General features: G+C 49.1%; 1 protein-coding gene and 1 pseudogene across 1 annotated transcript in view; one reads left to right on the top strand and one right to left on the bottom strand.

Moving 5' to 3' along the window:
* Positions 1-4,505: 4,505 nt before the first annotated feature.
* On the bottom strand, positions 4,506-7,864 carry LOC147150634 (uncharacterized; annotated as a pseudogene).
* Positions 7,865-10,789: 2,925 nt separating this feature from the next.
* Positions 10,790-12,926, top strand: part of mesd (mesoderm development LRP chaperone) — a 2,342-nt gene continuing 205 nt past the window's right edge. Inside the window, exons 1-3 of the mRNA XM_086027046.1 lie at positions 10,790-10,997; positions 12,395-12,627; positions 12,736-12,926. The exon at positions 12,736-12,926 is cut by the window's right edge and continues 205 nt beyond it. Coding sequence (XP_085883172.1) covers positions 10,842-10,997; positions 12,395-12,627; positions 12,736-12,926 — 580 coding nt within the window. The 5' untranslated portion in view covers positions 10,790-10,841. The remainder of the gene's footprint in view (positions 10,998-12,394; positions 12,628-12,735) is intronic.

A 12,926-nucleotide genomic window follows, 5' to 3' on the forward strand; every position in this document is an offset into this window, starting at 1 on the left:
GTGCCAAGAGATTCATCTAAGTGTTCTTCACGATGTGGCCAAGTCGGACTCACGTGTTTACCTCATCACTCCACGCGGCCAAGCAGCATTCGGCGACGGCAAGCAGGGAAGGAAGGTGTACCTTAAGGTGGTCCCCATCACAATAAGTAATGGACGCAGATCGGTGCGGACACATGCCATTCTGGATGATGGGGCTGAACGAACGATAATCTTACAGGATGCTGCTCAGAGGCTAGGCCTCAAGGGTCAAACAGAGACTCTCACTTTAAGGACAGTTCGCCAAGACGTCGTCCACCTTACTGGTGAGTCTGTCTCATTCCATGTAGCCCCACTATCACATTCAAAGGAGCGCTACCTCATCGAAGATGCTTATACAGCAGGCCAATTAGCTTTAGCGGATCAGTCCTATCCCAAAGCTCTTCTACAGAAACGGTACCGCCATCTTCGTGGTCTTCCCCTCCCAGACTTTAGCGGGGCGCAACCACTGCTACTGATTGGTGCGGACTATACACATTTGATCACCGCTAAAGGGCCGGTGAAATTTGGTCCAAAGGGCAGCCCGACAGCAATCCATACTGCCCTCGGGTGGGCACTACAAGGTCCGGACACTCTGGCGTCTACTAATGTTGCTTCGTGTTATCTCACCTCGCTCATGCCAGCATCAGATGACCTCTACCAACATGTTGAACGCCTTTGGCAGCTAGACGTCCTCCCATTCCGTAACGAGAAGCTAGCAGCACGATCCCGCAGGGACCAGGAAGCCCTAAACATCCTTGAAACCCGCACCGAACGGGTCAAGGTGGGTGACATGCTTCGCTACGCCACACCACTACTTCGTGTCAAAGGTGCCCCGTCACTCAATACCACCCTCGAAGCAGTATTGCCCCTCCTTCGGAGAACTGAGCGGCGCCTACAAAGAAACCCATCTCTAGCTACTCAATATGAGGCAGAGATTCAAAGACTCATAAGTGGAGCATATGTTGTCAAGCTCAGTGAAGATGAGATTCAGCGATCTGATGAGTCATGGTTCATACCTCATCATCTCGTCCACCACAATGGCAAGGCCCGTCTGGTGTGGGACTGCTCCTTCATCCACAATGGCCTCTCACTCAATGAACAGCTCCTGGCAGGTCCCACCCTCGGTCCATCTCTCATCGGTGTCCTCCTGAGATTTCGTCAGTATGCGGTGGCCATCAGCGGGGATATTCGAGCAATGTTCCACCAGGTCCGCCTCCTGCCTGATGATCAGCCACTTCTGAGATTCATTTGGAGGAATCTGCAACGTGACCGGCAACCTGATGTCTACCAGTGGAATGTCCTGCCATTTGGGACGACTAGCAGCCCCTGCTGCGCCACCTTTGCACTACAAAGACATGCTAAAGACCACATAGAAGGTAATGAAGACATTCTGCAGTCCATCGAGCAGTGCTTCTATGTGGACAACTGCCTGCAGAGTCTCTCAACAACTGAGGCAGCAAAGCTTCTCATCGACAAGTTACGGCAGGTCCTCGCTTCAGGCGGGTTCGAGATTCGGCAATGGGCGAGTAACATTTCAGCAGTTGTGGCTCATTTACCATCTTCGGCCCGCTCAGAGAGCACAGAGCGGTGGCTTGCAGAGAAGAGCCCTGACTCTCAAGAGCCAGCACTCGGTTTACGGTGGCATTGTCCAACTGACCAACTGGGGTTCCGAGCCAAACCTTCCGAGAGCCACCCACTCACGATGCGACACGTTTATAAAGTGCTAGCCCGCCAATACGACCCCCTTGGCATCATCATTCCCTACACAACAAGGGCAAAGGTTCTTGTTCAGAAATTGTGGTCGAAGAAGAGGAGCTGGGATGATCCAAACCTACCTTCTGAGATCATTGCAGCCTGGTCGAACTGGGAGAGTGAGCTTCCGGAACTGGCAAAGGTGTGCATTCCCCGAACATACGCTCCATTGGAAGTCGCCACTGATGCCACGGAGTATACACTCCACGTTTTCTGTGATGCCTCGGAGCAGGCGTATGGCTCAGTCGCCTATCTTGCCACAACAATTAACGACCAAATCCATGTCTCCTTCGTCATGGCCAGGTCTAGAGTAGCCCCGATGCGCCAACAGTCGATGCCACGTCTGGAACTCTGCGCAGCCCTAACAGGAGCTCAGTTGTCTTCACTAATCCATCGAGAGCTCACTATCCACATCAAAGAGACCTATCTCTGGACCGATTCAACTACAGTCCTGACTTGGCTGACATCTGAGTCTTGCAGGTTCAAGGTATTTGTTGGGACCAGGGTCTCTGAAATCCAAGACCTGACTGCTTCCCACGCCTGGCGGTACGTGAACACTACGAACAATCCGGCCGACGACTTGACGAGGGGTAAGAGCCTGATGGAGCTGGTCAAGCCAAACCGTTGGATCCAAGGCCCTGCATTCCTTCGCTCTCCACCACACAATTGGCCTCAAGCCCCAGACTCAGTTAACACTGTCGACTCCCTGGAGCTCAAGCAGAGCGTTTTCTGTGGCCTTGTGCAGATCTGCCCTCCAGATATGGTTCCTGACATTGCACAGTTCAGCACCTGGGTTGACTTGTTGGAAGCCACACAACAGTTGTTTCACGGGGCGGCTGCAGATTCGTCAGACCCTTCTTCGACTACACGCCAGGCAGAGGTCCACCTATTCAAGTCCAGCCAAGCCGAGAGCTTCCCTGATGACGTCAAGCGCCTCACATCGGGTAAGCCTGTCTCTCCCAGCAGCAGGTTGAGCTCACTAGCACCAGAGTTGGACCCTGAATCCGGTCTTATTCGAGTTGGAGGACGACTCAGGCATATCGAGTCCGGTCCTACTGACATTCACCCAGTCGTGCTTGATCCCAGCCATGGTGTTACAAGACTCCTCATCAAAGACACGGATGCTCGTTTGCTCCACCCAGGTGCAGGCAGAGTCTTCGCCGAACTCAGGCGGCAGTACTGGATTTTACGTGGGAGACAGGCTGTGAGAAAATATCAACGAACCTGCCCAGAGTGCACCAAATGGAGGGGAAAACCGTCAGTCCCAATGATGGCAGACCTTCCTCCAGCCCGCCTTAGGGTCTTGAAGCCCCCTTTCTACTCGACAGGAGTTGACTGTTTTGGCCCTTACCTGGTCAAAGTTGGTCGCCGAAGTGAAAAGCGATGGGGATTGATCTTCAAGTGCCTGACAACACGTTGTGTTCACCTAGATCTGCTGGTGGGCCTTGACACAGACAGTTTCCTTCTGGCACTGAGAAGGTTCATAGCTCGAAGAGGAACTCCTGCTGAGATGCTCTCAGACCGAGGAACAAACTTCCGAGGGGCCGAGAGAGAAATCAAACAGGCGTTCGCATCTATGGTCCCAGAGCTTCAGGAGAGACTGTCTAAGAACCAGATTCAGTTCCGCTTTAATCCGCCAGCAGCACCCCATTTTGGTGGTGTCTGGGAACGTGAAGTACGATCAGTCAAGAGTGCCCTTGTGGTCGTTGTTGGATCACAGTCCCTTCAGGAAGATGTCCTTCTCACCCTTCTAATTGAAGTTGAGAGTATCCTTAATGCCAAGCCCTTAGGCTATGTTTCATCAGACGTTGCCGACCCGGACCCAGTGACGCCGAACATGCTGCTCATGGGGCGGCGGGACGCCTCCTTACCTCAAGTATCCTACGCTCCGGACACACTCACAAAGAGACGATGGCGCCACTGTCAGATGATGGTGGACCACTTTTGGACCCAATTCATACGTCACTACCTACCCTCGATGCAAGCCAGGCAGAAGTGGCGGTGCCCCACTGATGACATCGTTCAGGACGCAGTTGTGATGATCGTCGATCCCCAGTTTCCACGAGCGCAGTGGCCGATCGGGAGAGTCGTTAAGTTGGTGGAGAGTGCTGATGGACGTGTTCGGTCTGCTGAGGTTCGAATCGGAGAGAAGACCTACCTACGGCCAGTGGCACGGCTGGTTCAGTTACCAGCGATTCCAGATGTGGACAATGTTGTTCCAGGGACTCTCGCAGCACCTTCGGACATTTAGTATCCTTTACATAATAGCTGAGCTATTCTGGGGGCGGCTGTTATAAATTCCTCATTACTGCTTTGTTTGCACATGCATTGTTTGCTGTTTAATTTGTGTGCTTTAGCATCAGGCATGTTTCGGGCAGCTAATGGGTCCTCTTTGTTTTCGTTGATTTAAGTCGGGCATATTGTTGGACAGAAAAAGGGGTCCTATCGAGCCCGTGGTCCGTTAGCCGTTAGCGATTAGCGGCGAACTCGTGCGGTTTTGCGGTCGTGTGTATGCGCCGTGATGAGCGAGCTGTTATGTTCTGTGAAGTGGATTGAAGTGCGATTAAAACCAATTGTTCTCTACCATCGTGTCCGGCCACGCTTTTGACTCGAGCGACTGTTTGGATGAGGTGCTCCTGCGAATCTCCCTAAATACACCGGCAGTCCTAGCTCTCCGCAACAAGGCTGTTCACGCAAACTTTACACCTGCTCGGCGCCTCTCAGCCTGCTCAATCTTATGTCATTTCTGTCTGTTTCTGTTCCGTGAAGAGGTTGGAAACCTGATTGGAATTCATCAAAAAGTCAGCCCAAGAATTTGATGAGTTGATTTAAAAAACACTTTCTTGACAATAAAGGAAGGGAAGTTCGAACTGACTTTTATGCGATTAGGCTGTATGATGCCAGAATTCAGGGAAAAAGTTGGCTTTGAACATTTTTGAAAAATGGACCATTTATTTTACAATCCATTAAGTGACACTTGGATGATCTTAACAGTGGCACTTAAATAAAAGGTTTGCATGTAAATATGACATCAGTACTAAAATACTCCCCAAAAGACTCTGTAGTGATTTAAGGGCTTTTTGTGTGATTAGATTTGCGACAAATTGCCCCGCCGCTTCCCTGCTGAAGCTGCTGCCTCCGCGACCCGACTTCGGATAAGCGGGAGATAATGGATGGATGGATGGATGCCCCGCCCTGGGGCTGGGTTTGTTATTTTTCTGGTCTCAGCGGTCTACGTCACAGAGGGAGGCAAGCGTGGTAATATTGCTCGCTTTGTCAATTCCAGAGCTGGGCACTTGACCCTTTTTTGCCGGTCCAGCCGTGACCCTCCACCCTTGACCTGGGTACCCTTACGGCCGCAACTCCCCACCCTCCATCCATCCATCCATCCATTATCTCCCGCTTATCCGAAGTCGGGTCGCGGAGACAGCAGCTTCAGCAGGGAAGCCCAGACTTCCCTCTCCCCAACAACATCTTCCAGCTCTTCCGGAAGGATCCCAAGGCGTTCCCAGGCAAGCCGGGAGACATAGTCTCTCCAGCGTGTTCTGGGTCATCCTCGGGGTCTCCTGCCGGTGGGACATGCCCGGAACACCTCACCAGGGAGGCGTCCAGGGGGCATCCTTATCAGATGCCCGAGCCACCTCAACTGGCTCCTCTCAATGCGGAGGAGCAGCGGCTCGACTCTGAGTCCCTCCCGGATGGCCGAACTTCTCACGCTATCTCTAAGGGAGAGCCTGGACACCCTGCGAAGGAAACCCATTTCGGCCGCTTGTATCCGAGATCTTGTTCTTTCGGTCATGACCCACAGCTCATGACCATAGGTGAGAGTAGGAACATAGATCGACCGGTAAATTGAGAGCTTCGCTTTTCGGCTGAGCTCCTTCTTCACCACGACAGACCGATACAGGGTCCGCATCACAGCAGACGCTGTACTGATCCGCCTGTCGATCTCCCGTTCCATCTTACCCTCACTCGTGGACAAGACCCCAAGATACTTGAACTCCTCCACTTGGGGCAGAATCCCATCCCCGACCCAGAGAGGGCATGCCACCCTTTAACAGTGGGTCTCAGATTTGGACCATGGTCTCAGATTTGGAGGTGCTGATTATCATTCCGACCGTTTCACACTTGGCTGCAAACCGCTCCAGCGAGAGTTGGAGATTGCGGCTTGAAGAAGCCAACAGGACCACATCATCTGCAAAAAGCAGAGATGCAATACTGAGGCCACCAAACCGGACCCCCTCGACACCTCGGCTGCACCTAGAAATTCTGTCCATAAAAGTTATGAACAGAATCGGTGACAAAGGGCAGCCTTGGCGAGTCAAACCCTTACTGGAAAAGAATCCGACTCACTGCAGGCAATGCGGACCAAACTCTGACATCGGTGGTACAGTGACCGGACAGCCCTTATCAGGGGGCTCGGTACCCCGTACTCCCGAAGCACCCCCCACAGAATTCCCCGAGGGACACGGTCGAACGCCTTCTCCAAGTCCACAAAGCACATGTAGACTGGTTGAGCGAACTCCCATGCACCCTCGAGGACCCTGCTGAGGGTGTAGAGCTGGTCCACTGTTCCGCGGCCGGGACGAAAACCACATTGCTCCTCCTGAATCCGAGATGCAACCTTCCGACGGACCCTCCTCTCCAGCACCCCTGAATAGACCTTGCCGGGGAAGCTGAGGAGTGTGATCCCTCTGTAATTGGAGTACACTTAAAAAGGGGGACCACTACCCCGGTCTGCCAATCCAGAGGCACTGTCCCCGATGTCCACGCGATGTTGTAGAGACGTGTCAACCATGACAGCCCCTCAACATCCAGAGCCTTTATGAACTCTGGGCGGATCTCATCCACCCCCGGGGCTTTGCCACCAAGGAGCTTTTTCGACTACCTCGGTTACTTCAACCCCAGAGATAGGAGAGCCCACCTCAGAGTCTCCAGGCTCTACTTCCTCAGTGCAAGGGGTGTCGGTGCAATTGAGGAGGCCTTCGAAGTATTCTCCCCACCGACCCACAACGTCCCGAGTTGAGGTCAGCAGCACCCCATCTCCACTATAAACAGTGTTAATGGTGCACTGCTTCCCCCTCCTGAGATGTCGGATGGTGGACCAGAATTTCCTCGAAGCCGTCCGGAAGTCATTTTCCATGGCCTTCCCGAACTCCTCCCACACCTGAGTTTTTGCCTCAGCAACTGCCAGAGATGCATTCCGCTTGGCCAGCCGGTACCTGTCAGCTGCCTCCAGGGTCCCGCAGGCCAAAAAGGCCCGATAGGGCTCCTTCTTCAGCTGGTCAGCATCCCATACCGTGGTGTTCGTTATGGACAATCCGTGATAGGCACAGAAGTCCAGTAACCGAACACCGCTCGGGTTCAGATCGGGGGGGGCGTTCCTCCCAATCACACCTCTCCAGGTCTCACTGTCATTGCCCACGTGAGGATTGAAGTCCCCCAGCAGAACGATGGAGTCCCCAGGTGGAACGCCCTCCAGAACACCCTCCAAGGACTCCAAAAAGGGTGGGTACTCTGCACTGCTGTTTGGTGCATCAAGCACAAACAACAGTCAGGACCCATCCCACCACCCTCAGGCGGAGGGAGGCTATCCTCTCGTCCACCGGGGTAAACCCCAATGTACAGGCGCCAAGCCGGGGGGCAATAAGTATGCCCACACCTACTCGGCGCCTCTCAGCCTGGGCAACTCCAGAGTGGAAGAGTGTCCAACCCCTCTTGAGAGGACTGGTACCAGAACCCAAGCTGTGTGTGGAAGTGAGCCCGACTATATCTAGTCGGAACCTCTCAGCCTCACACACCAGCTCGGGCTCCTTTCCTGCCAGAGAGGTGACATTCCATGTCCCAAGAGCCAGTTTTTGTTGCCGGGGATCGGACCGCCAAGGTCCCTGTCTTTTGCCGCCGCCCAGCTCACACGGCACCCGACCACTTTGGCCCCTCCCATCAGTGGTGAGCCCATGGGAAGGGGGACCCATGTGTCCTTTTCGGGCTGAGCCCGGCCGGGCCCCATGGGTGCAGGCCCGGCCACCAGGTGCTCGCCATCGAGCCCCACCTCCAGGCCTGAGCCGGGCGAGGGAAAACGTGATCCATACATTTTTGTCTTCATTAGGGGTCATTTTGAGCCGTGCTTAGTCTGGTCCCTCACCTAGGACCTGTTTGCCATGGGTGACCCTACCAGGGGCATAAAGCCCCAGACAACTTAGCTCCCAGGATCATTGGGGCCCGCAAACCCCTCCACCACGATAAGGTGACGGCTCATGGGGGGACCCCCCACTCTTATTCATAAAAATTATCACCCCCCCCCCGCCCCGTTCAAAATAAAAAAAGGGTCTGTGATTGACGCAGCCGCGGGTGAGATGCGAACGGCAGAGGCTTTTTAAGGATCATTAGCTGGCTAAAATTGGGATTTTCTTGCTAGGCAAAATCGAACAGCCCTACTACGGCGTATTTCCGGAAGTAGTAAAGACGCCAGAAGTGCATGAACTCCACCTTGATGTGCCGTGTTATGATTGGAGTAACCACTGTGTGTCGCTGCTGTTAAGTCTAGCACTGTGTGATGTGTGATGCAGCAGTAGAATATGAGCTAGGATTGCTAAATTGCTAACTGTTATGGCATGAGACGAAGTGAAAAATAAATGTTCAGCAGCTGCAACAGCAAGCCTCCTCTATCATTATCAAACACGAACACGACATGGTACCAGGAGTGAACTGAGTGAGTTGAACGACCGCCTGAGAAGCTGACATGGATTTGAAGCCGCCAGAAAGCCTGAAACTGTTGGGAAACGTCGATGAAAATTGGCGTACATTCAAACAATGGTTCAACTTGTATGTCACGGCCATGGGACTGGAGACCAAGCCGGATACAAGAAAGGTAGCACTGCTGCTAACACTTGCGGAGCCACAGGACATTGAAGTGTATAATACGTTCGTGTTTGATGCGACTGACGATAGAGATAAGTTGGACGTCGTGCTTGCGAAGTTTGATGCTCCCTGCACGCCGAGGAAAAACAAGACATATGAAAGATACATGTTTCGGTCTCGTATGCAGCTTCAAGACAAGCCGTTTGACAGTTTTTTGACGGACTTACGCTTGAAAGTGCAGTCTTGTAATTTTGGTGTTTTGAAGGACTCTATGGTCAGAGACCAGATTGTTTTTGACATTGAAGACAAAAAGTTAAGAGAGAGACTTCTTCGCAAGTCCGAGTTGTCTTTGGACATGGCTGTTAAAATTTGCCAAGTAAGCGAACTGTCCCTGAAGCATATGAAAACGTTCAGTGAGATGTCAAGTGTAGCGCCACCCATGAGTGAAGGAGCAGCGATCGGGGCTGTGTCATCTCAGAGAGGGAGATGTCGCCAGCCGGCTCAGACTGCACAGCGGACCGAGGATGCCACGTTTTTATGCAAGCGTTGTGGATCACAACACAAGCCAAAGCAATGTTCAGCGTTTGCTAAAGAATGCTCCAGCTGCCATGGGAAGATTCACTTTGCCAAACAATGTTTCACTAAAAAGGAAGAGGCTAAGAGACAAACACGTGAATGTGGTGGAGGACAAAGATTTGACACTTTCTTTGTTGGCATGGTAAACTGTGAAAATGAAGGAGGAGAAGACAACAGCAACGAAAATTATGATGAATGGATAACTTCTCTGCTGATTAATGGGACTACAGTGACAATGAGACTGGTGCAAAAGCAAATCTCATTAGCATGTCTGATGTAACTGTAATGCAGGTGAAGCCAAAAATACACAGGAAGAGTTCAGGGTTGAAAGATAACAATGGCCAACCTATAGAGTGTTTAGGTACCTGTAAACTGAATGTCGAAGTGAAAGGTAAAGTGCACAATGTACACTTTTTTGTGGTGAGTGACAAATGTGAATCACTGTTGGGTGACAAGAGCTGTGAAGAGTTAGGGCTAGTGAAAAGAGTGTACTATATTGAGACAGATTCAAAATGTGACACTAATGCTATTGTACAAAACTTCTCTGATGTGTTCAAAGGTTTTGGTACACTGCCCTTTACTTATAAAATACAGCTAAAGGAAGGCGCCCAGCCAGTGGTGCATGCATCACGTAGGGTCCCAGCTCCACTGCGTGAAGCCCTCAAACAAGAACTGGACAGGATGATCAACCTGGGTGTGATCAGAAAGGTTCAAGATTGGGTCAACTCGATGGTTGTCATGAAGAAAAAGAATGGTGGGTTGAGAACGTGCATGGACCCAAAGGATCTAAATGACAACATCAAGCATGAGCACTACCAAATACCTACATGAGAGGAAATCATCAGTGAAATGGCAGGAGCGAACTATTTCACAAAACTCTGATGCTTCACAAGGTTTTTGGCAGTTAAAACTCGATGAGAGTAGCACTAAGTACTTTACCTTTAATACACCTTTCGGGAGGTACTGTTTTCTTAGGCTGCCTTTTGTAATAAAATATGTTTTTGGACGTTATAAGCAATGAAAGTACAATGATTTCCAATGGAGAGTTTGTCATCAGTTCCTCCAGTGACTCCGACCGAACAAGGATAGAACGGTAGGGGGCGCGGCCATTCTCCTCATTAACAAATGGCGTTATTCATGGAGTCACTTATTACCTAATTTCTCCAAAATGAATGAATAAAATAGAAAATGACAACTCTTTCATTTTGCTGATCAAAAAATATATACAATGAACTTGTTAGTAAAAACATGGCCATCCCTTTAAAGAAAACAAGAAATAAACCATAATCATTTTGTACATCCATCTCAACCAGCAACAGTACATATTTTATGAGATATTTTAGCCATGTACGTGTGTTTGTGTTTGGCACAAACCAGTTTCTGTACCAGGCATTTTAAAAACATATAAATATTGATAAATATTTTACAATTATATAATGATAATCTAATTAAATTTAACTGCGTGTGCATGTGTGAACTGTGTAGAGATACTGTATGCAGTACGCATGTTTTTTTTTTATTTTGAAAATCCCTTCACCAATGTTTTGTTTCCGGACTTATTTTACTGCTGAGACGTGCCCGCCCGTCTTGTGACCGGAAAGGCGCCAGCCAATCAGATCGGAGCACATGTAAACATGGCGTCTGACTTTCGGTGGAAATTTGTTGGTCTCCTATTTTGTACTTGTTTGCTTTATTCTTTAGCGACTGACGGTAAAGACAAGCCCAAGAAAAAGAAGGACATAAGAGACTACAATGATGCAGATATGGCTCGTCTTCTTGAACAGTGGGAGGTACTTTAACATGCTGCTTTTCATTCAGACAATCGCCTCGCCGTACATCGTGCATCCAAATACTTCAGTATTTTGACACGCTAACGTCGTCATTAAATTTACCCTACAGTGTGATTTTGCTGCGGCTGGATCGACTGTCTTAAGTTTGCTTTGCCACTTTCAAGTATTGGTGGGATGGTGTTTCTTTAGTTTATTTCAAATTGCTTTGCATTCGATGTGTTAGCTTTCTGTACGGTCACTTGTAGTCTCCATTCTCCGCAAGTACGTAAGTACGCAAACGTGTGGAATTTGATTTAATACATTTCCAAGTCTGGAGATGTGTGGAAATGTGAAACTATTGTATTGTAATATAATATCGTCAAACTGCTACATCTTGCTAGCCTATTTAATTATATGACAAACAAAATTAACATCTACAAAAAAATAAATAAATAGATCCGCGTTTTTTAGGCGCTTGCGTGTAACGTGTGAGAGCACACAGTTTTATATCATGTGGTCTTGGCTCAGAAAATTACATTCAAACATCCCAAGTAGTTCCTTCTCCGCCCCCCAATATTCATAATAATAATAAACATGGAATTGTACCAAATTAATGCGCAGAACACTTAGGTCTTAGATTATACAAGCCATCATGACAACCTAACATTTTCTGACAAATAAATGTGTTACTCAAAGGACATAAGTTAGAGAGTTTAAAGCAATTATTACTCATTTTATTTGATAATTACGACATAATGGATGACCGGGATGCTGTTGAAGAACTGAGGGAACATTTTAAAAGACAAATGTGGCAAAAGATTTAATTCAACTTGCACACAAGAAGGATGAAACCAATCGAAGAAAACGAAACAAAAAAAAAAAAGCGTTTAAAATGCTGAGACATTTCCTCGCACGAAAAACTGATAAACATAAACTGACCAACATCACTGTTGATGTTTGGAATGATACACTGACAATTTTATGTCGTAGTCTGGAAAAACTATATAATTTGGAAATCTCAAATGTATAGGAACCCTGGTAGGCCTATTGTGTTTTTAGTTTAATGTAGATTTAATGTCAAGTAAACGTATCACTGACAGAGTCACCGCTAAATGGACCATTTATTTTATAATTCATTATGGTTTTAAGAAAAACAGGAAATAAACCATAATCATCTAGTACATCCAGCTCAACCAGCAACGGTACATATTTTATGAGATGTTTAGTCGTGTTAGAGCTGTGTTTGGCACAAACCTGTTTCTGTACCAGGCACTTAAAAACATGTTTGAAAAAATATTGATGAATATTTTTCAATTATGTAATTTAATTTAATTTAACTGCGTGTGCATGTGTGAACTGTGTAGAGATCTAACCTCTGTTTGTTTGTGTGTGTGACATTTCTCCTCTTATGTACACAGAAAGATGACGACATTGAGGAAGGCGATCTTCCAGAGCACCGACGAGCTCCTCTTCCCATCGACTTCTCCAAGATCGACCAGTCCAAACCTGAAGACCTGCTGAAGATGTCCAAGAAGGGTCGCACGCTGATGGTCTTTGCTACAGTGTCAGGGGAACCCACTGAGAAGGAGACGGAGGAGATTACAGGCCTGTGGCAGGGCAGCCTCTTCAATGCAAACTATGACATTCAAAGGTGTAAAAGCGTTTGGACAGCCCCACCATGTTTGACATTTTATCTCCAATTCATACCACCACAGTGGAGTTCATAACACTCCACCTGTTCTCTGTGTTCCCCCTGCAGATTTGTGGTGGGCTCCAACAGGGTGATCTTCATGTTGCGAGATGGCAGCTTAGCCTGGGAAATCAAAGATTTCCTGCTAACGCAGGAGCGCTGCTTGGACGTGACTGTCGAAGGGCAGGTGTTCCCCGGGAAGGCTGCCAAGGAGGACGACGGCAAGCACAAGCAGGAGAATGAAGTGAACGCCAAGAAGA

This window comes from Filicampus tigris, chromosome 3 (assembly GCF_054856515.1).
Source record: "Filicampus tigris isolate MCC_2025a chromosome 3, RoL_Ftig_1.0, whole genome shotgun sequence".
Lineage (NCBI taxonomy): Eukaryota > Metazoa > Chordata > Actinopteri > Syngnathiformes > Syngnathidae > Filicampus > Filicampus tigris.